We start from the raw sequence: 20,319 nt of genomic DNA on the forward strand, positions 1-20,319 counted from the left end.
ATGAGGAAAGCTCTCATCAAGTGCTCATCCTGACACCCTACATCACTGAGACAATATCTAACCTGAAGTCTCCCCACGAGCATTTACAAAGGAGATTCTCAAGTCAAAACTCTCTGCTAAGACTGCTGTTCCAAATACAAAATAAAATATGATACACAATGAGAACTTTACCTGCCCTTGGAATGCAGTCCCTCTACATTAGGAGTATCTAACGTGGACAGACAAAAATCAAAGCAAATTAGCTGAAACCACTGGTAAACTTGCAAAAGGGCTATAGCAATCTGATCTCATATCCCTGAAAGTAGCTGCCCCAAACAGCTCAAGAGATCACAATCAGCCTTTCAGCATTGCTATAAATAGATTTAAATAGGTTGCAGAATAACTCTTATACTGGAAACACATTAAAATTAAATACAACAGAAAGCCTTGTTAGGTCTCACAGATCTTAACTCAGATATGGGCTTTTAACTTGAAGCATGAAAAAAAACCCCTCTAAAAGTGCAAGTTAAGGCATTTCCTCACTGGAATGGTCCACAGCCTTTGCAGACACTGTAGTGTTACTTTAGTCACCATTGTATCACCTCAGACTTTTCTTTACATTTTTTCAAGAGGCATTATGAACAGTTTGGGCTTCCCTGTCCGGCTACAGAACGATTTACACGCTAACATGGAGCGAATGATAGGAAAGCTCACTGCCACAGGTTCTGCAGGCTGCAGGGCTCCTTTACCTGATGTACCACCATCCTTCCAGGTTCTTTTGGATGACCTCCACGGTGACCCCTTTCTCGAACCCAATCTCATCCTTCCCCTGGCTGGCGTACGGCTGGATGGTGACATATTTCTCTTCTAGTGAGGGGAGAAAAGGCAACATCAGTTAGGGTCAGGCTCAGCCCAGCTGTTTTTCTGCTCTGCTTGCTTTTAAGCTGCTCTGCAGCGATTACGTGAAGCCATTACCACAGGCGGAGCCCAGCTCAGGGGCCCAGGGTTATTTGTGCTGACGACATGACAGATAATCAGCCCCTTGCCACTACCCTGCTGCTGATAATCACAAAATGTTTCCATGCCAATAATGACACAAAGTCCCCAGAGAGCTCCCCCCCTCTTCTTCCCACCTCCCTCCCCGCTCCAAGTTCCTGGAGCGGGCAGGGAGAGGATTTGGAGCTGGACTTCACTCCCGTACTGTAACTTGACAGAATCAGCCCGGCTGCCAAATCAGCCGAGCATCACCGCGGGAGCTGCAGCCAGCTGGCTCCTTGCTCACACACACGGCTGCACGAAGCATTGTGTTACTGAAACCCGAGCCCTGCATCCCCAGAGGGACACATCTCCCCAGCCCAGAGGGGCTGGCCAGCACACCGCTCTCCCTGCGCCTCCCAAGCAGCAAAGGTCTACAGCAACGAGCTTGAAACATTACAAAAAAACTGACAGAAGAACAAAAGAGGTTTTCACATGACAGGAGACGACACAGCATTTGGATCCATGGGTTGTGAATGTTTTAAAAACATATTTTTGCTAAACCTCACTCCAGAGAAAAGCACGTGTGACACTGGTGAAGGAGGGTCAGAACTAAGACACACTTCAAAAGCACAGACTGGATTTCAGGTATGGTGTTTGAGCCAAAAATGTAGCATCCCTATTCATCTCCAGCATCTATCCCCTTCTCATCTGGGTAGATTTTAAGCAGACTTGCTGAGAGCAAGCCAATAAGCAGTGCAGAACAGACATTTGTCAACTCCTTTCACCTACCCAGGAGTCATTTACTGCAGCATTCCCATTACACCCAAGGCCAACCTTTCCCTTTGGAGCTTAAAAAATTACACCTGCCATTGAAAACTCAAACTACCATCCTTCCTCTGCAGCAGAAGACACAGAAAGTGTCACAAAACCCCTCTCCTCAACCCAAACTCTGGTGCACATGACAGCATGAGTTTCTGTAGCTGGATTAAAGGCAGGTAAGGCAAGCAAATAAGTGCACCCCAGCCAGCCTTCCCAGCACTTTCTACCAGCAGTCACAACAAGGCAGGGAAAGAACAAATGGAGGGCTGTCAGTGCAGAGGAATGGGCAGGAAATGAAGTGAATCCAAAGCTCCTGATCACTGCAGAACAAAGGAGCTATGAAAAGGTTGCAGCAGCTTGAAGTGAGCACTCTTAAAGACAGTAAAACAGATTCAAGCAGCTGTTTGGTTTTGTGGCTCAACTGCATTTTGTTGCTGGGTGAAGCATGGAAACTTTAATGAAAAACAAACCAAAGCCCTTACTGAGACAAAGTAAGCCCTTACCTCAGAAAAGGGAAAGTAATGTTGACAGAGCATCTATTGGTAGTGAATTCAGCAAAGCTACATCTCTGAAGCCAAGTTCCCTTGACTGGTCACATTTGGATCCTTCTAATTCTGGTGGGGAAAAATCTGTCAAATCCTTTGCTACCAAGAGGAAAAGACTCTCTGCTGCTCTCCCCTAGGAGGGCTGCCTAACTGGCTTACCACTGGTAAGAAATTCCAGTTAGTTTGTAATTAGCACCATCAGCATATGACACCTTCCCCACAGAAATACAAGATGGGCCTGACAAATGAAACCTGGCAAATGAAATCTCAGCTTCCAAGCCACAGGACAGGACAGTTTTCCTGGCTAGGTTTCTGCTCTGGGTGGTAGAATTGCACTAATTTTTCCTCTGTTTTCAAGTCTGCTGCAGAAGGAGCTCCATGTCTGGTTTCCACTGCATGCAAAGCACTAAACTGAACTGCAGAAGACCCCTGGGCAGCTAGATCTTGTCCCTGTAAGGCCAAGGGAAAGTTCAGAGCTGCTCTATCCAGATACACATTGTTTTAGACACTTCCAGGGATGTTTCTAGGACAGAAATACTGAGCTAAGCATATATTTGCTGAGTCTTGGAAGAAGGCCCTCTTTTTTTCTTTCCCCCATACCAAAGCTGCTTTATAACTCAGGCTGTCAGAGGTCACCCTTGCCACTTCAACTCCCACAGAAATTGCTGTGTTTATTCTATTTTTCCTCCACACAAACACCAGGCTCTGCTTCAGCTAAAGTCAGCTATTTGGCTCCCCTTATGGGCAGAGTGGTCTCACTCTTCAGGGACGTGGCTTTTCTTCTTCTGCAGATAACCATGCAAAGGGTGCTCATTCCTAGCTTCCAACACAACTTTCCAAACTTCTGTGTGAGGGATTGAGGCAGTGGTCACCCATCAAAACCAACTGAGCACTCAGGAGGAACAGCAGGGCTCTTCTGAACTCCACTGCTCATCCTGTCCATGAGCACCTTCACTGCTTACATCTTCAGTCCTGTGGCTTTCAACTCAAGACTACTGCTTTTTGAGAGAAAAGCCCTTTAGATGACTCCTCCCTATACAGAAGAACTCAAAAAATTGAGTGCATGGAAATAGGGAGGGACAAGAGAGCAAAGGGATCTGCCATGAAGCAAGACAATCTAGAAAAGAAGGTCCCATAATGTTTTTGCTTAGCAGCTCTATTTTTAAGCCAGCAGATTAAAGCCAGGAAGCCACCATTACAATTTCCCCTTGCAAAGTACTTTGACAGCAAAAACTACATTTCCAAGATTATACACATTTGGTTTCTGTCAATGCTGCAGAAGATACCACAAACATACATGAGGTTTATAACTTAAACAGTATTCTGGAGATATGAGCCCCCTTGTAATCAAAGTGTAAACTCTGTTTTGTTTCTCAAAGATTATCTCTAGCCAGTGGACACTTTGTATAAACCAAGATTTGCAGAAGGGAGCAGGGGAGCTCTCAGTGGATGTGCCACTGAAGAGGACTGATAACAGCATTCAACATATCAGATTATTATTCAGAAGTCTTTAAGAGAAGATATTTGACACTTCATGACTGATATGTAAAGTTACTGTAAAGATTTAACATGAATAAATGGTTTAATGGGAGAATCAGCAGAGCATCAACAGCAGAATGACACTGCTCTGAGTTACACTGACAAATCTGACATATCATGCTGGTTTCATTCAGCTTCTGTGACAGGCAATAGTATAAATCAGAAGTCAGTGAACCATCCCAGACCTACTATTGAAGTTATATGCCCAGATCTACAGAGAATACAAAAGCATATAATTTTGGTTCATTGAGTTTTTACTTTAAGAATTACCAGGAAAAAAAACTAGACAAACAAAAGGATAATTTCTATTCCCCAGCTGCAGCTTCTATTACATCAACCTCAGTGTTGAGGTCAAGTGGGCAGAATAAACTTTACTACATGCTACAAAGCACATACACCAGCTAAAAGGCTGCATTTAGAAACAATGGGATCAAAGTCTTACCCCCTTCGAGATGAAAATGGCAAGAAGGCAGCTCTGTTCTCAGTGACATCCAGAGATCTATTAATTGCTCAGTTAGCCAACTTCACTCCCATTTCTTCACCACTAATTTTCAGGCAAAAGACACCTTCCCCAGCTGAGCTGAAGGAAGTTCCTCTCTGGATTTTGAGCTGCCCTAGTAAATCTGAGCAAGGCATGCACGAACAAGCAAAGCCCATTTGGCAAAGAGCTACAATACACATCTGATACATCATGCATTATCCAACTGCAGCCAACTTAGGTTGGAAGGAAAGGATTACTATGGGTCATTCTTTCTCCTCCCCAGACACAGACACTATTTAAAATATACACAATCAGATGTGCTATTTCACCCACCCAGCTCACACCTTGCTGCTGTAGCTGTGCTCTGCCCAGCCCTCCCAGACACTGTGACAACCCAGTGCTCAGTCCCCTACCTGTTCCAAGCCTCATCTCCCTATCAATGTATCTATCTTTCTCCTCTTTCCTTTCCTCCTTCCCAAAAGAAGGCAGGCTTCTATCTTGCTCTGGTTCTACCTAAAATCTCCTAAACAAATACAAATTTCTAGCAGCAAAGATTTTTCCCCAGAAAACGTAGCACAGGTCCAGCTGTCCAGCTGGAAGGTGTGCACATGTACAGGACAAAAGATCTGAGCTGTACAGTGCCCTGCATTACAGCCACACACACTACATGGTCTACACAGATGTACACAACAGACCTAGGACAGACACTGGTATTGGAGTGTTAGGGATCACTTTCTCACAAGTCATTAACATCTAATGTCCTTCTGTGACCACTAGAAGAGGACAAAAGAAGCAAAAAGGAAGGAAAACAAAAAAATACCCACCAAAACAAGAACACAACCATTTTGTGTTCCTCCAGCAACACCACAGTGTTCTGCCAAGCTGAGGCTTTTTCTATACATAAATAGCTATAGCTCTAAAACTAAAAAGCCACTTTAAAACTTGATCTAAAACCTGGCTAGGACAGTTTAAGCACGCCCATGTTTCTTGTCCTACCCATTTTAAGATGCAGCTTAATGAAGTGCAACTTTTCACATAAAAAGAATTTATAATACAGCTATTAAACCATTATATGATTTACAGCAGAGCAAGATGACCTGCAGCCACCTTGGCAATGCTCATCAAGTAGCAACAGGTCACCTCTGCACAGTGTAATAAGGACTGAAATATTTCTTCTGTCTTGCCCAGCCTGTTCACTGGCTATGATACAACACACAGGCTGCAGAAAATGATTTGACTTCTTAGGAGGACTTAATATCAATGATATTTTTTTTTTTTGATAATTGCAGACCTTGACAACTGTGCTTTCTGTTTTTTTCCTTTTGTGTAGGATTGCAGCTTGTACATAGTGAGCAATTGGGTACATTCCAACACATTCCCTTTAAACAGCCTATTTCCAAATAAGTTTTCTTTTGTTTCACCTGAATGCATTTCTGTCAGGTAGTAAAAAGGGAATCTCAGAAGAATTTTTAAGCATTGGTTATTGCTTTTTCCATACCAGGTGACCTGTTAGGACACCTCTCCCACGGGAGAAACCTCAGGACAGCTCCATTCCCACCTGAAGAAATTGTACCTACTTGGCTGACAAAGCAAGACACTGAACTTAACAGCCTGCAAGGCTCCTCCAATCCCACCTGTCAAACCAGAATTCCATATCGTGCATGTGTGACTGTGCATACACACACTCCACATTGAAGTTATGAGGTGTCTTGAAATGGCAACTTGGTCCCTCCTCTGGCTGTCTGGATTTATACTTAATGTCAGATCAAGGAAAGCAGACCTGTGGTTTTACAGCTCGAATTGTAACACAGAGCTTCACTAGCTCTTTCCAAATCTTCCTTTTTCTATCTTCCCAAATCCCTAAGCACTGATTATTTTGGATTCCTCCTAGTCTGTCACCAAGGTGATAGACTTATCCTGACATTTTCAAAGTCCTCCACCACTGCTGCTCCTCACTGGCCCTCCAGTGACTCTTGCACAGCCACCTCCTGCTTGCTTTGCTCCCTTCCCAGCCTTTCAGCACACGCTGCTCTTGCACAAAGCTCTTGGCACAACAGTGCTCTGGCATTTCAACCAGACACCAACCAAATGCATTCCTAATTCAGCTGCTCCATCTTGAATTTCCAAGCCTGTTTGCTGTGCCTTGCTTTAATGTTCTACTACACACACTCACACCGTCATGTGGATTTCCCACTCCTTCAGATTCTGTGATCTTTTCCCACTTAGCCTTGTGCCTTTCATATGATGCCTATGATCAACCTGAGCAGGCTCCTTCCTTGATGGTATCAAATAACCTGAAGCTCTCAAATCCTTCCTAAAATAAGCCTTACCTACCCCGATTTCCTGCCTTACCAAACAAGCTTAGTTTTAGTCCTTCTGTAAAAGCTTTTTAAAATACTGAATAAGGATAATTTTACACTGTGAAAGCCCCTTTGGTTGCAATAACATTGATGCCAAATTGCCACTTGCCCACGTTCCTTTGATGCATGGATTTCCTTCCTTTTTTTTAGGCTGTAAACTATTTGGGACAGGAGCCTTGCCTTTTAGCAGCTAAAACACCAAACGTGGTTCAGCCCTGCACAATCAGTCTCATCTTTCCCAGGCAAACAGCCAGTGCTGAGATGTTTCTGTTCCAAGTTCTGAGCGCCCCATTTCACATTCCTCTCCTTCACCTCTATTTTCTAAGTTTTCTCTTTTCTCCTCCATTAATAAGTGTGGAAGTTATCAGCAGCACTTCAGGAGCCAACCAAATAAGGGAGTCATTTCCTTTGCTCAGCTGGTGCTTGTACATGCCCCCAACTTTCTGTGACCCCATCCTGGTTTGATATGCCAGTAGGGGTAGGGGGGAACTGGGCTAGAAATTAGCCAATTAATGATTTCTCAGCAAAATGCAACAGCCCCAAACCTACATCTTCCAAACCACAGAAGAATTTTCTTTCAAAATACTTTCCCCTCTGTCAGCAGTCTGTGTTTGCCCTCCCCCCCTCCTCCGCTCCCCCCCCCCTTTGTCAGACCTGCCTCTGGAAAAAGTCTCGCTGTTCCAGAAAGCGATGCATTAATTCAACATGGACTTTGTTTTACTTGCCTAAATATGCAGGGAGAGAATGACTGTCCACAGTTATCAAATGTGTTCATCTGCAGACAGAAGCTCTTCAGCCTTTGTCCCTCTTCCCCTCCCTGCCTTTTCTGCTTTAAATAACAGAAAACCTTATGCCAACAGATAGAAAAGAACAATAATGACATTTCTTCCAAACAGCTTTGTATTGCGCACGCTCTTACTTCAACCAAGCAAGGAGCAGTAACTATTTACTACTTTCCTTGGAGAACAGAGTAAAAAAACCAAAACAAAACCAAAAACCAAATCAAAGTAAAAAAGAAAAAAAAGAAAAAGAAACCCGACCAAAGGAGAGAACAAACTAAGTCTGAAGCTGCTCTGTGCCAGTTTGATTTAGCACAGCATTGTCACTTACAGCCTTGTGCTGTGATTGACAAAATTTTCATCACCATCAGGCACAAGCAGGGAAGAGTGAAAACAAAGGGAGAAGTCCCATGGAGGGGACTGCCTAAGAGGGCAGAGCAGCTCTGGTGAGATGCAGGAAAGGGAAAGAGCACAAAGCACATCAGCCAGGCTGGATTACCAGCACTGATCAAGTGCTCTTCCCACAGCTACATAACTGGCTGCAGAACCATCCAGCTGGGCTAGGACATGGGATTCCATATTAAGACCAACTCAGGATGAGGTTCAAGTATCAAAAGACCACTGGGCTACATGGCTGCTTTCCCTCTACACACTACCTTTCCCATCCAGCTCTCTCTCTCTCCCCAAGATAGGCAGGCAGTAGGAAGTTCTAACTTTAACTCTTTCAGTGAATAGCTTATTGCTTGTGCTAGGAGCTACTCCTAAATAATTGGCTCATTTGGCAAAAATTCAGCCCATATGTCACTATATTGTTGGTATAAATAACTTTAAAGTGCTTTCCTGCATTGTAACAGCTCCAGTTGAAAGCACTGGGCACAAAACCAAAGCAGCAACAACTTCGGTCAGATATCTGGCATAGAAGACAGGCATGTAACCTCCCAATTTCACCAATCAAACTGTAAAAGCACAAATAACTTTTCATTTAATTAGCCTGTAAATAATCCTGAATTCCCTTCCAGGGGAAGTTCCCAATAAATGTGCAGAATTACTATTTAACCCTGTACAAAACAAGACCTCTGCAGCTTGCAGGTCTAACGAGTGTCAAGTCTGAGGAAAACTATAAACTTTCAGGCTTCTCCTCAGAACCCATATTTGTATTACTGCTTCAGAATGTATAGGAAAAAGTTTAGAAAATTTATAACATTTAACATTAAAAAACCCACAAGCTTTGCAGCTACATAAGAAACACAAACTAATGTAATCTCTTAGATCTGGGCACACCACAGACCATTTTAAAGAGAAAAGTTCAGCAACAAAAGTCATCTGTTTCTCTTTGTAGAAACAGACTACAGCTGTTCCCTTTGCAGATTTTTTTTTCAAATTTAAAAAAGGAGCACTACAATGATATTCAACAATTTGTCTTTCATGTTTCTTATTTACAGATCCAGTAACATTGCTCCCAAATATCTGGAGATCAGAGATGCCCAGCCTCTTCAAATGGCTTTGGAAAGGGTAGAAATAATTAAGCCATATGCTACCCCCAGTAATTCTCTCCCATTAGGCAGTCTAACAGGGAAGTAAACACTCTTCCCTTCTGCACTCAGGCTTTCTCAGTGTTTTTAATATTCAAGTCACTTAGAGAATTCTGCCCTTCAGAAAATGCTTAATTCCTTTGATTCCGGCCTTAAAGTGATTCTATGACAGACCTAACTGATAAAAATGCTTCTTAGTGGTACCCAAGCAAAAATACAAAGAGAGGCATCCTTTACTGCTTGCTTTTAAACTCCAGTGAACTCCTGGAGCTAACCCTTCCAGCAGCAAGGACTATTTCAAGCAGAATATTGCTGGGTGGGAAGAATTTCAGCCAAAATGTTTAATTGAGTTTGTTTCCAAGGAAGAGGCCAAGTGGGGAAGGGGAAGCTGTTATGCTTGTGTTGAACAATTCTGGCAACCTCCTGTTTGAACAACTTGAGTTCTTCTGTGCTTTGGAGCAAGGACTTGAAGGTTGGCAGGGGGGTGCATGTGTACACTTCATGCATTCAGTCATTTCAGTGCAAACTCACCCAAATTTGGCCTTGTTAGAAGTCTTCTGGGCTGGGATGGGAGGGGAAGATGGGAGAAAATCTCTCCTGACCTCATATAAACTGTGCTCTGCTAGAGACCAGCAGGCTGGACACCCAGAGAGACTCGTACTTTCAACAACTGCAGTTTGGAAGGCACAGATGTCTGCACAGGCTGCAGCTCTGCCAGATCATGAAGCCACTGTCTCCAACTTGTGCCCATTTATTCAAGTCACTTTCTTTACTTCCAATAAGCCTGCTCTTGTAAGCATTTCCTAACCTATAATTTCTGATGACATTAAACAGCTTATTTTTAGCCAGCCTGGCTAGCTGTGGCTGAAATACATTGGAGAGACCTTCTAGAAGCAGCTCAGTCACAGAGGGTGCCCCAAACCTTGGACAGAATCATAGATTGCTGAAGTGCCAAGATTCAGTTTGAGATAAAGTACATATTCTTCAACACCCTCAAAACCCCAGCCCTGCTTGGGCCTAATAGGGAAGAAACTGTAATGAAGCAAGAAAAAAGCAAGGATTGAAGAAATTAGGGGAGCCTGTACTGGGGAGGACACTGACACTGCTCAGAGGGCAGGTCTGGAGAGGATGCACACAGATGGTGGGCATCAGAATGCAAGTGGGGTAACTTGGGAATGCAACTTAGGTCCTTGAGTCTGAGCAGCTGACTGCTAAGGGACTAGATATGCAGTCTTAATATTTTACAGAGCTCTGTTTACAAAACTGTATGAATATGAAGGAATGCATTTGTTTTCACCAGTAAATAAATTGTTTAGAAAACGGATTCCCATAAATTCTCCCAGTTAAATTGCCAGAAAACATCTAGCAGAGTCTGACAAAACAAAGTAAGTAGCTCCCAAACAGTTGGGGCACAGAAATAAGCACACTTTTTTTCCCAAGACAGTATGTGTGCTTATGATGGTTTTTTTGTGCCTTCAGAATCCATTTGGTGGCTGAGAAACAAGACCTTGTCTTATGAAGGTAGTTTCAGTTCCTGCAGGGTCAAGCTATGGCAGGAAGAATATTGAAGAAGAACTCTTGTTGCTTTTGTTTCCTCAATAATAATTTGAAATGATGTTAAAGGGTCCCTGAAACCTCTATGTGCTTGAGACAGGAGCTGCACACAGCACATTACCAAATCCAGAAGGTAAATTTGCCACTTTTAAAGTACATTCTCTCCTTAATAGGAAAAGGCACCTTTCCATTAACTGGGAATCATCTCTGGCACTTACATTTGGATCCATTCCCTCAGTGAGGTTGTCTGAAAATTACAGAGGTGCAAATGTCCCCTCCCTTTCCTTTCCCAAGTGCAATGAACACATCTGGATGGTTTTCCAAGTGGAGCAGGAGATAGACAGGGATACCTTTGCTTTGGGAAAGATGATTCACCTGCTCTTAAGAAATACTTTGTTTAGAGGATTCCTCAGACTTTACCCAAACACAAGGTGTTCCCCCCTATCCTACCATACTCACTGTTAGACCAGCAAAATCTAAAAGAACACAGAACAAACCAAACCAACTAAAATGCTGGTACTGGTGGCATTTTAAATACCTAGGAATTATGCCAAAAACTCCCAAAAGTTCTTGAGCATCTGTTTAGTACCAAGCACTGCTTGCAAGGAAGAGAGGGTACTGCAACAGGCATGATTTTAACCTTTCCACACCACACGCTTTTCCAGAGTGCGCATATCCGACCACAGCTTTTTGGCATTCAACTCATTTTAATGGCCCTCAAAGTATCATTTGTCCTTATTGAGGCAGGAAAGACTGAGCACAAATATGCCCAAGTTAAAACACAACAGATGTGAGCTTCCCCAACAGCACAAAGACAGACTGCAGAGCTACCCTTGGCTGGCAGCCTCCAGCTGCTGGGCTGCCTAATCCTGGCTCCGACACCCTCAAGCACGAAATTCACACCTGAGCTCTGCAGCTTTGGCCCCTCTCTACCAAAGTACCAGAGATGCAGGTCCCAACACACAACAGCTGAAGCTGCAGTGTGGTTTTGGTGGCCCCTGAGGGCTGGTGCCAGAGGAAGCTGTGAATTCACCTCGGCTCTGCTGCCTGTTGACAATCCCGCCCAGCGTCCATCGCCGGTCCAGGCGCCGCAGGTGAGCCTTGCGTCGCTTAGAAACTAGTTTGGAACATGGATGGGACAAAACAAAGGGAAAAAAAAGGAGAAAAAAAAAATGATGGGAGGGTGAGGAATAAAAATAAAACATGGTATTTCCAAGCACTGGTCTTGTTAGTGGGAATGGGTTAGGTGGGATGTAATGCTCTGTTTTAGGTTATACAGTGCAGTGGAACAAGTTAACTTCTTGAGCTTGAGCAATGTCAGCCATCCAGAACTGTCAAAAAATGTCACTCTTGCTATTGGCTTTTCTTAAAAAATATTAATTAGAATTAAAAATCTCAAAAACATATACATACTCCAAAACAAGCTGCACAACCAAAGACAACTTGTCCAAGGAGAGTGTAGTGGCAAGACACATCATCACTGCTGTTGCATCTCCTAATTCAGCTGCATGATCTTTGGGGAACTCAGCCTAATTCATGTGACATCAAACCCAACAGGGCTCTAAACCTCTCTAAGAAAAATTATCACACTATAAACAAACTCACAAACTCTTACATAAGTTCCCTCATAGCAGCACTCAGGAACTGAGCCCAAGTGAAAAGTGTCTGATGTGCTTGCAAGACATAACTTGCATTCATTGCCACAGATGGTTCTCATGATCAAAACTTCTAATATACGGATTATGATATAGGGAAAAAAAACTAACCTTGCAATTACTGAGCAGGCTCAAGAAGCTAACAAGCCAGGACTGAGTATTAGTTACATACTCAAACAATAACTTATGCTTAAAGTATAAACAAAGACAAGACACTTATGGAAATGGCACTGTGAGAGCAGCTGTGCACAGAGGACACCACTTGTTTTCTGGACCACATACTTAGATATCTATTCAGTTTCTTCTTCTGCCTGTACAGGTGTGAAAGACACTGGAACCATTAGACTGGCACAGAAACACAGACAAACACATTTTTTCCCTTCAAGGGCATCCATCCCAAGTTGGCTCTTGTTGCACAGGTGCTTGGTGTGACTGCAAAGTGATGTAACGTGTTGCAAGGCAGTGATAGCTCAAGTTCAAACACAGTCATTTTACCAGTGGTTCTGGGAAGCTGATCATAAAATTTGATATCACATCATTAATAATAATTCAATTCTGCATATGTGCACTTATTCAGGGATTACACCCTCATAATGGACTAGACACCATTGTCTTCTAGAACTGTGTTCTGTAGACAATCAGGCACTGTAAAATTATTTGACTGAGAAATCATTAGCTGGATAAGAAAAATAGTAACTTCACCAAAGAGTGGCATTTGGCTTTTTGTCCTTTATATCTGTCAGGGACTTAGACCAGACTTTTACATCCAGCTCATTCTCCTCAATTTCTCCTTTGCTGTAAGGCTCAAATCTTTCCAAGCCACCCTAAGTGGAGGTGTGGTAAATGGTGTTGAACAGGTACTTTATCTACTCTGTACTTCTTTTTGATTGCATTGGTCAAAAATCAACCACAAATTTTCAGATGAGCCCAATCTCAAGATCATAGATAGCTCTGGTTTTGGCTCATGGAAATCAGTGATCCTCTTGGAAGCCCATGGAGGGACAAAGGATGAGCAGATTCAACCTGGTGACTTTCCTCAAATCAAGAGGACATTAGACTGGCAGATATACACATGCTACACAAAAGACAACACAGGACACCTCTCTGGACACACAGATTACAGCAGAGAAAGAAGTTAAATTGCAATAAGGCTGCATGTGTTAGGAGGTTTCTGTACAAGAAAGGAGGGAATGAAATGCTGAATGTAAAGGCTTGCAGGATGGAGGGGTGCAGAAGGAGTAGAAACTGGCTTAAGATGTCAATAGAGAGCAGTCAGCTTGCTCCTTCTCACTGGGAGTTTGGAGGATTTATCCATCCAGGAAAAGCCCTTGAAAACTGGTCCCACAGATCCACCACACCATGTCCTCACAAGGTATGGCCATCCCCAGTGACAGCCCTTTTATACCACAATGATGCTTTTGTACAGGGTTTTTCCTCCTTAAAAACACTGAATTTTGCCATTTGATCTCAGACTTGGGCTCAGTTGGTCATGCCACATTCACCAGAAAGGCTGCTTATTAACAAGTGTCTACACCTTTCCAGAGATTATTTTAACATGTTTACTCTATCAGCTCCTGCAGCTGTTACATGTTTCTCTAGATTGCTTTCTGATTGTTTTCCAAGCCTAGCAACATGGTGTTGGCCTAAACACAGCCCCAGGTAACAAATCAGCTATCTGCCTTCATCCAGACAAAAATGTTGTGCAAGCTCAGGTGCAGGGAGGAAACACTTTTGTCTTTCTTAAGGAACAGACTATTTAAATGGAGACACATGGAAATATTACCACTGTGTAGAGGCAGAATTATTACTAAGAGGCATTCAGACCCACTCTATCTTTACTGGGCCTGCCACAGCAAAGCACTCTTCTAGGTTTGCCTGGCTTGTGGGCTTGTTCCAGGCTGTTCAAACAGGGAGGGACAGGGGGCTCATACACAAAGCTCCCATATCAGCTCCTTCTCTTTGAAAGCTGGGAGAGCAGAGATTGCAGAGTTGCAGGAAGTCAGTGTCTCTCAGAGTCACTCTGAAACTTGTATAAGCTCTAAATTCTGGGGCTAAAGCACTTAATCCACTAGAAGTGGATTGGAGAGAGCTGGCAAGGTTTCTAAGTACAGTCACTTTGATACACCTTTTAAAAGACAAGGAATCCAAATAATTCTTTCCTATGAAATAATTATATGGAGAAGAATAGCCCAAGTAGAGAAGAACTGGAGGGGAAGAAACAAAAGAGAGTAGGAAGTCTCAGCTTAGATGGTTAATAACAGAAACCAACATTACTAAAAAGCAAGCAAGCAAAATCTGGGGCACATGAAAGCAGCTGCAGAGGTTATGCAATTAGACCTGTCATTGAGATGGAACTGAGCAGAAAGGGAAGGGCAGTGTCAGGTTTCAGCATATCTGGATTTGGAGTAAGGCATGGAGCAGGACTGCTGACCATAGGTGAAGAGACCAGTGTAATGGATTAAAAGGGACCAAGAAGGAGGAGATAAGGAATATTTGATGGAATTTTCATTGCCCAGGACAGACTGCTGTGTGGCAGCACCCCTGTGCAGAGTACACTCCAGAGGGCAACATGAAAGGAGAAGGAGAGCTTGAAATGAAAGCAGTTTAAGCAATAAGGCTGTCAAGTGTGCACCATATTTAAGAGTCAGGAAAGGGAGAAAGCTGCAGACCAACAGACAAGGCATTCTTCAGTGCTTGCAGACCAGAGCAATAAAGTTTTGGTTTTTAATAACAGGCAAACTTTACTCACTGCTTTTGCACCCATTAAGATGTTGCATCATACCAGACTGGTTCCTGGCCTACCAGTCTACAGCCAGTCTGTCTCTAAACCAGGATATGGGTAGAGCTTGAGCAGGGAAAAATGAGTTACAAAGATTTCAACAAGCTGCAGATGTCACCCTTGGAGCCCAGCACAAAGTCCTGTTTTGCCTGTGTGCTATTTTAATGGGCAGATGGTCACCCCAACACATCTCTAAGCCTCCCTCCTGTGCTAAGAAAAGGTCAGCTGAGTTTCAACGTACATTTTACATAAGTGTCATGTCAAGAGCATCTAGATTTAGCAACAGATTCACTAGAATGGAGCAAATCAAAATAAAAGTGTCCTTTGTACACAGTTGCTACAGGAGAAGCCCATTAAGATGTGGTTAGTCTTTCATAATGGAACTGAGGAACATGCAATGCTGAACTATTCCATTTCTGGAACCTGAATTAAGCATCTTTAGTAAAAAAAAAAAAAAAAAAAAAAAGGCAAAAAAAGCAGTGCAGCTAAATACACATACATGACAAATGCCATCTCACTTCTAACAGAATGAGACCATACCAAATAAAATTACCTTTCCACACAACCACAGATCACGGCAAACAGCAGTGAAACTAGTTTCAAAGATTAACTTGAAGGAAATTAATGAGAAGCAACCATTAAAGTTGAATCTCACTCCTTTCAATGGCCTGTGGCTCTATCAAGCATGTTCTTCCAATCAGAAGCTCTCACTTGGGGGAAAAAAAGCATAAAGCAAGTGAATATAAATTTTCTCTTGGTAAGAAAAAGCTTTCCATACCTTCCCCAAATTTAGATGTGTTGATATCAGAGTCATCTCTGGTTCCATTTTGGGACTCCAGGTATGTAGCAGGGACCCATCCTTGCTCCTCTGCTGTGCTCACAAACCACCAACCTACAAAAAGAAGCAAAAGAAGTTTCTCAGTCAACATTTAGAGGAACAAGAATAGTAAAATGCTACAGAGAAGATGGCAGAGTCAGCAGCTCTGGTGCATGTTTGAGGTATTCTGCAACTTTCTAGAACAAGAAAGGGTTTAGTGCCTTTACACCATTTCCATCAGATCCTCTCCCAGTGATAGTGTGTAGGCTTGCTAGAAAAAGGGTGCAATGAAGCAAATATCAATATATTTTAAAAAATTCAAAGTCCATCCATAACAACTGTGACTCAAGTTCTCTAATTCAGTTTCTTCAAGCTGGTCTTGCTAGATGTACACCTACAGTATCAAACACTTTGTGTAAATATGCACATGTGCACATATGTGAAACAGCACAAACACTGCTCAAATCCTAATATGAAGTATTACAAAAGGCAAATGAGGGAAACAGCAAAGGCATTCATAGAAGTGCACAGATTTCAGAACAGGATATAAAAGTGCTACTAGAGCACTTGTAACCACAGCTGGTGTTTAACAAACATGACCTGAATTCAATACCCTGGGAAGCTGGAAAGTACTGCACAGAACAGAAATAAAGAGAAAAGCCAACTGAAATCTGACTTCAGGCCATGAGCACCAGTTGCTTGTCCTCCCACCTGAACATCCAAGTTTCAATCAGTATCTACAAAAATGTTAAGTATTCAGCAATATATGTGGAGATAACCTTTAGGTCATATCTGTGGATGGATGAATAAAATTAAATGCATGCCAGTTTCAGATTAAATGCATTTTGACTACAAGTATCCTTGCCTCTTTTCTTGCTTGGTTACACGGATTTATTGAATCCTCCAGTGATTTTGACATAGACTCACTCACCCAAGAACTTGCTGCTCTCAGATATGAGCACAACTAGATTCTCCTCCATTCAGATAAGGTCTGGGTTAAGACAACAGGCAAATAAAAAGTCTAACAGGTAAGCAAACCACTTCTGTTGTTTTCTGTGATACCCCATTTTCCCCAGGAAACAAAAGCTGCTTTGTCAGGACCATGCAAACTGTTTTCCATTGTCATCCTTCCAGCTTCCCTAAAGGGAACAGGCCCCTAACAGATTCTGCCTACACTATTTTAAAATGTAATCCAAATGAACTATAGCTCTTAATCTGCTGTTGGACTTTTTAAACAATCTGAATTAGTACTATTTCTGCACATGCACCTCAGAACAGTTTACAGACTTTGATGACTGTCATAAACACAGCAAGTTTCACAGAAGCCTGACTGTGATGAGCAAAGTGCCAGCCTGGGCTCTAAAGAGATGGGCACCAACACCAGTGAGCTGTGAGGTGGCCACACATCCCTCCCACAGCTGGGATGCCACAGCCCAGCCCAGCCAGGGGGAAGGAAGGTCTGCTGAGCTCTGCAGAGAGAAAAGCCACCCTGCTGGAACAATGCTCAAGTGTTCATGCTGAAAGTCACCCTTGTTCATTCCAAATCTCACAGAAGATTTTACCAGAGAACAGTAGCTACAGATCCTTGCTCTCCTCCCTGGGGCATGTGGCTGGGAGACAATGCACCCCAAGCAAGAACCCTCCCATACCCTGGGCAGCTCCTAGGCAGCTCTATTTATTTACTCTCCAAATTCAGACACAGATTTCCATCTTCTGGCCCAACAGAGGTTTGGAAACTTTGCTTCACGAGGCCCATGGTTGGAAAGTTTAAATTTAGTTATTCTGCCTCCACAGGAGGTGGACCCTCCTGCCACGAAGCCACAGCAGTGAACACACAGGATCTGCCAGAGCTTTCAGAAACACGTCTTCATGGTTGCTCCTTATTTCTCCAGTAATGCACTGACATGGGTAGGAAACACAGTTTAGCATGCACTTATAATTAGGCACAAAATAGGAGAAGCTGGCTTCCAGCTGATATTAATTAGACTGGAATAGTTTACGTAAACTCTTCCTCAGAAAGAAATTAAGCACAAGGAGGACTTGCCTACACTTAAAAACGTACATTTGAGCCAAATTCAAACCATGGTAAAATCATCTTTGGAGGGCTGGATTGCCCTTCGTTGACACCAACCCCGTGCTAGCCCATTTCACAATACAGCTCCTCTGGTTTGGCTCACTAGCCTCAGAGCCAAGTTTAGATCTTTTGCTTGGGACCATAGCATAGCTGAGCCTCCATCCATCTAAACATGACTCAGGCTAAAGCTGCTAATCACCACAGAACTCATGAAAGTCAAAATTTCTTTCTAAAAATTTTCTTTATAAATTCTGTGGAAGGGTAAAGTATAAATGAAGGGAAAACCAGCCCCCCACTCCGAAATTCTCTTCCCCATTTCAAGCTTGCTTCTCAGAAGGACAGAAGAAAGGCTTTAATGTAGCCCACTGAAACTGCATATCAACAGAAAAATGTGTGTTTTGCTTAAACAGACTTAACAACTGAGAAGACTGAGAAACTTCCAGCAACACCCCCAAGCAGCACAGAAGTCACAAATGGGTGCTCACAAGCAAAATGTGCAGTCTCAGAGTGGCCAAGCAGCCACTGTTGAGGCAGCACATCCCTAATGAGACCTAAACCTAAATTATGATGGCACATCCAAACCATAACGCTACAGAAAGGAAATTACAGCACAGTACAAGAATTGACTCCTAGCAGAAAATGTCTGCAGTGCCAAGGCAGCCTGTTCATGACAGCCCCAAAGTGCAGAACTCTGCCTTGCTCATCATCAGGTACTTGCACCATCCCTCATTAGCAGCTTTAGGGCAGCTGCTGTTTGGTACCACCACCCCTTCCCCCTCTCACCCACAGGTTTGTGGATATTCATGGTTTGCAGACAAATTAGACAGCTTAGTTTGCACCACTTCAGGCCTGGCTTTCTGCAAACCATCCCTTGTCCCATCCCCTGCCATCTTTCCCAACCCAGAGCATCACAGAAAACTTGCTTTTGAAACACAGAACAAAACACTGCATTTATTTTGAGTTCTTCCTCTATGCTGGAGTTTAGCTTGACTTCACAATTCATTATTAAAACCATTCTGCAGCAACATCTGCAGGGAATTATGTAAAGTTATCTCTGTGCACTGCCAAGCCAGTCTGAGGTTCACTCCTGCACTCACACCATCTGTAAAAATTAGGCAGTGCTTTACAGCTTGAGTTAACCCTTACAGGTGCCCCTGTCTCTCAGGCACCAAAACAACTCTAATGCTGATGTGGCATGGATGTCTAGACTGAGACTCCCAAGCCCTCATCTCTGACAAGGATTTAGAGGGAATTTGAGCTTCACAAAGGCACAAAGGGAGTTGTAGCCAGTGTGTTCAGACCAAGTTCAACTTGAGCTTTGCTGCATTACTCCAACTGCCTTAACACTAACCCATGAACATAATTTTTTAAGGTAGGAGTGCAATTTTGTCCCCACACATGTTGCTGCTTTGGTTGGCATCTGCCAGCACCTCTGAGCTGAAACAGCCAAGATCCCTCCATTCACAGAGTCCACCTAGGCTCAGATATCTCCCAGGCATTTCACAGGTTACCAAGAAATGACCAGCTCCACTTGACAGGCATATAATGCACGTGGCAAGATGGTAATTGCAAAATGGACTGGTCACATTGGAGAATGACTAAATGACAAAAAGGCTTGGATTCTAAAAAATCATGTTCTTGCTATAATTGTACTCCCAGCCCTCTTCCCGAAAGGCTTTTGCAAAAGCAAAAGAATTAAGCAAATGTTAACCACAATGTTAACCATGGGAAACTCCTGGAGCATAGTTAAAGGAGTACTTTTATGCCAGTTTTGCTCATGTTTGCATGATCCTTACCCATCCATACTTCACTGGATGATACACACCAACAGGAGAACAGGCTATTCCCACTGAAGCCTGATCACAAGATGCTACAAAACACTTTAAACATATAAAACCGCAGGATCACGCTGAACTTCAGTTTCTAATTCTCCCCTCAAGCATTAATTTCTCTGTAGACTTTGACTGTCATTTTATGAGCTTAGCTAAAGTAAACAGGACTGATAGCACCACTGTAAAAGGGCATGGCTATTTCTCCAGCATGAGTAGACTACACATTCTTCTAAACAAATACTTAAGTAACACTCCACCTCTCAAGAGTCTTGGAAAAATCCCACTCAAGCAGCAGTCTGGTACATTTGACACATGGTCTATAGGCTTCAGAGAGCTGTTCATTTTTAAGTCCTTCTGCCTTGGAACTCTCTCGAGAGGTTTTTTTGAACCAACAACATAAATTGCCATACAAAGCAGTACTAGGTGCAATTAAGTCACTTCCAGACCAGTCACACAGACTGTTTCATGCCAACAGCTGATTACTTCCCTTCAGAGATATGATCTGCTTCATTAAAAACAGCTAAGATAAGGGTGCTGCTGCACAGTTGAAGGTACTTGCTTTTTCCACCCCTCCAAAGCTCTTGTCCACAGTACAC

At 43.1% G+C, this 20,319-nt stretch overlaps 1 protein-coding gene across 7 annotated transcripts in view; it reads right to left on the bottom strand.

Moving 5' to 3' along the window:
* Positions 1-20,319, bottom strand: part of SH3PXD2A (SH3 and PX domains 2A) — a 243,305-nt gene that overhangs the window by 18,132 nt on the left and 204,854 nt on the right. For 4 of the 7 annotated variants that reach the window (XM_056494899.1, XM_056494900.1, XM_056494904.1 and 1 more), the window contains 2 exons: positions 15,779-15,892; positions 729-846 (listed from right to left, as the gene is read on the bottom strand). In XM_056494899.1, coding sequence (XP_056350874.1) covers positions 729-846; positions 15,779-15,892 — 232 coding nt within the window. Of the gene's footprint in view, positions 1-728; positions 847-11,599; positions 11,684-15,778; positions 15,893-20,319 lie in introns of all 7 variants that reach the window. The other 3 variants (XM_056494898.1, XM_056494897.1, XM_056494902.1) reach the window with 1 other exon arrangement.

The sequence above is a fragment of the Oenanthe melanoleuca genome, chromosome 6, assembly GCF_029582105.1.
Source record: "Oenanthe melanoleuca isolate GR-GAL-2019-014 chromosome 6, OMel1.0, whole genome shotgun sequence".
In the NCBI taxonomy this organism is placed as follows: domain Eukaryota; kingdom Metazoa; phylum Chordata; class Aves; order Passeriformes; family Muscicapidae; genus Oenanthe; species Oenanthe melanoleuca.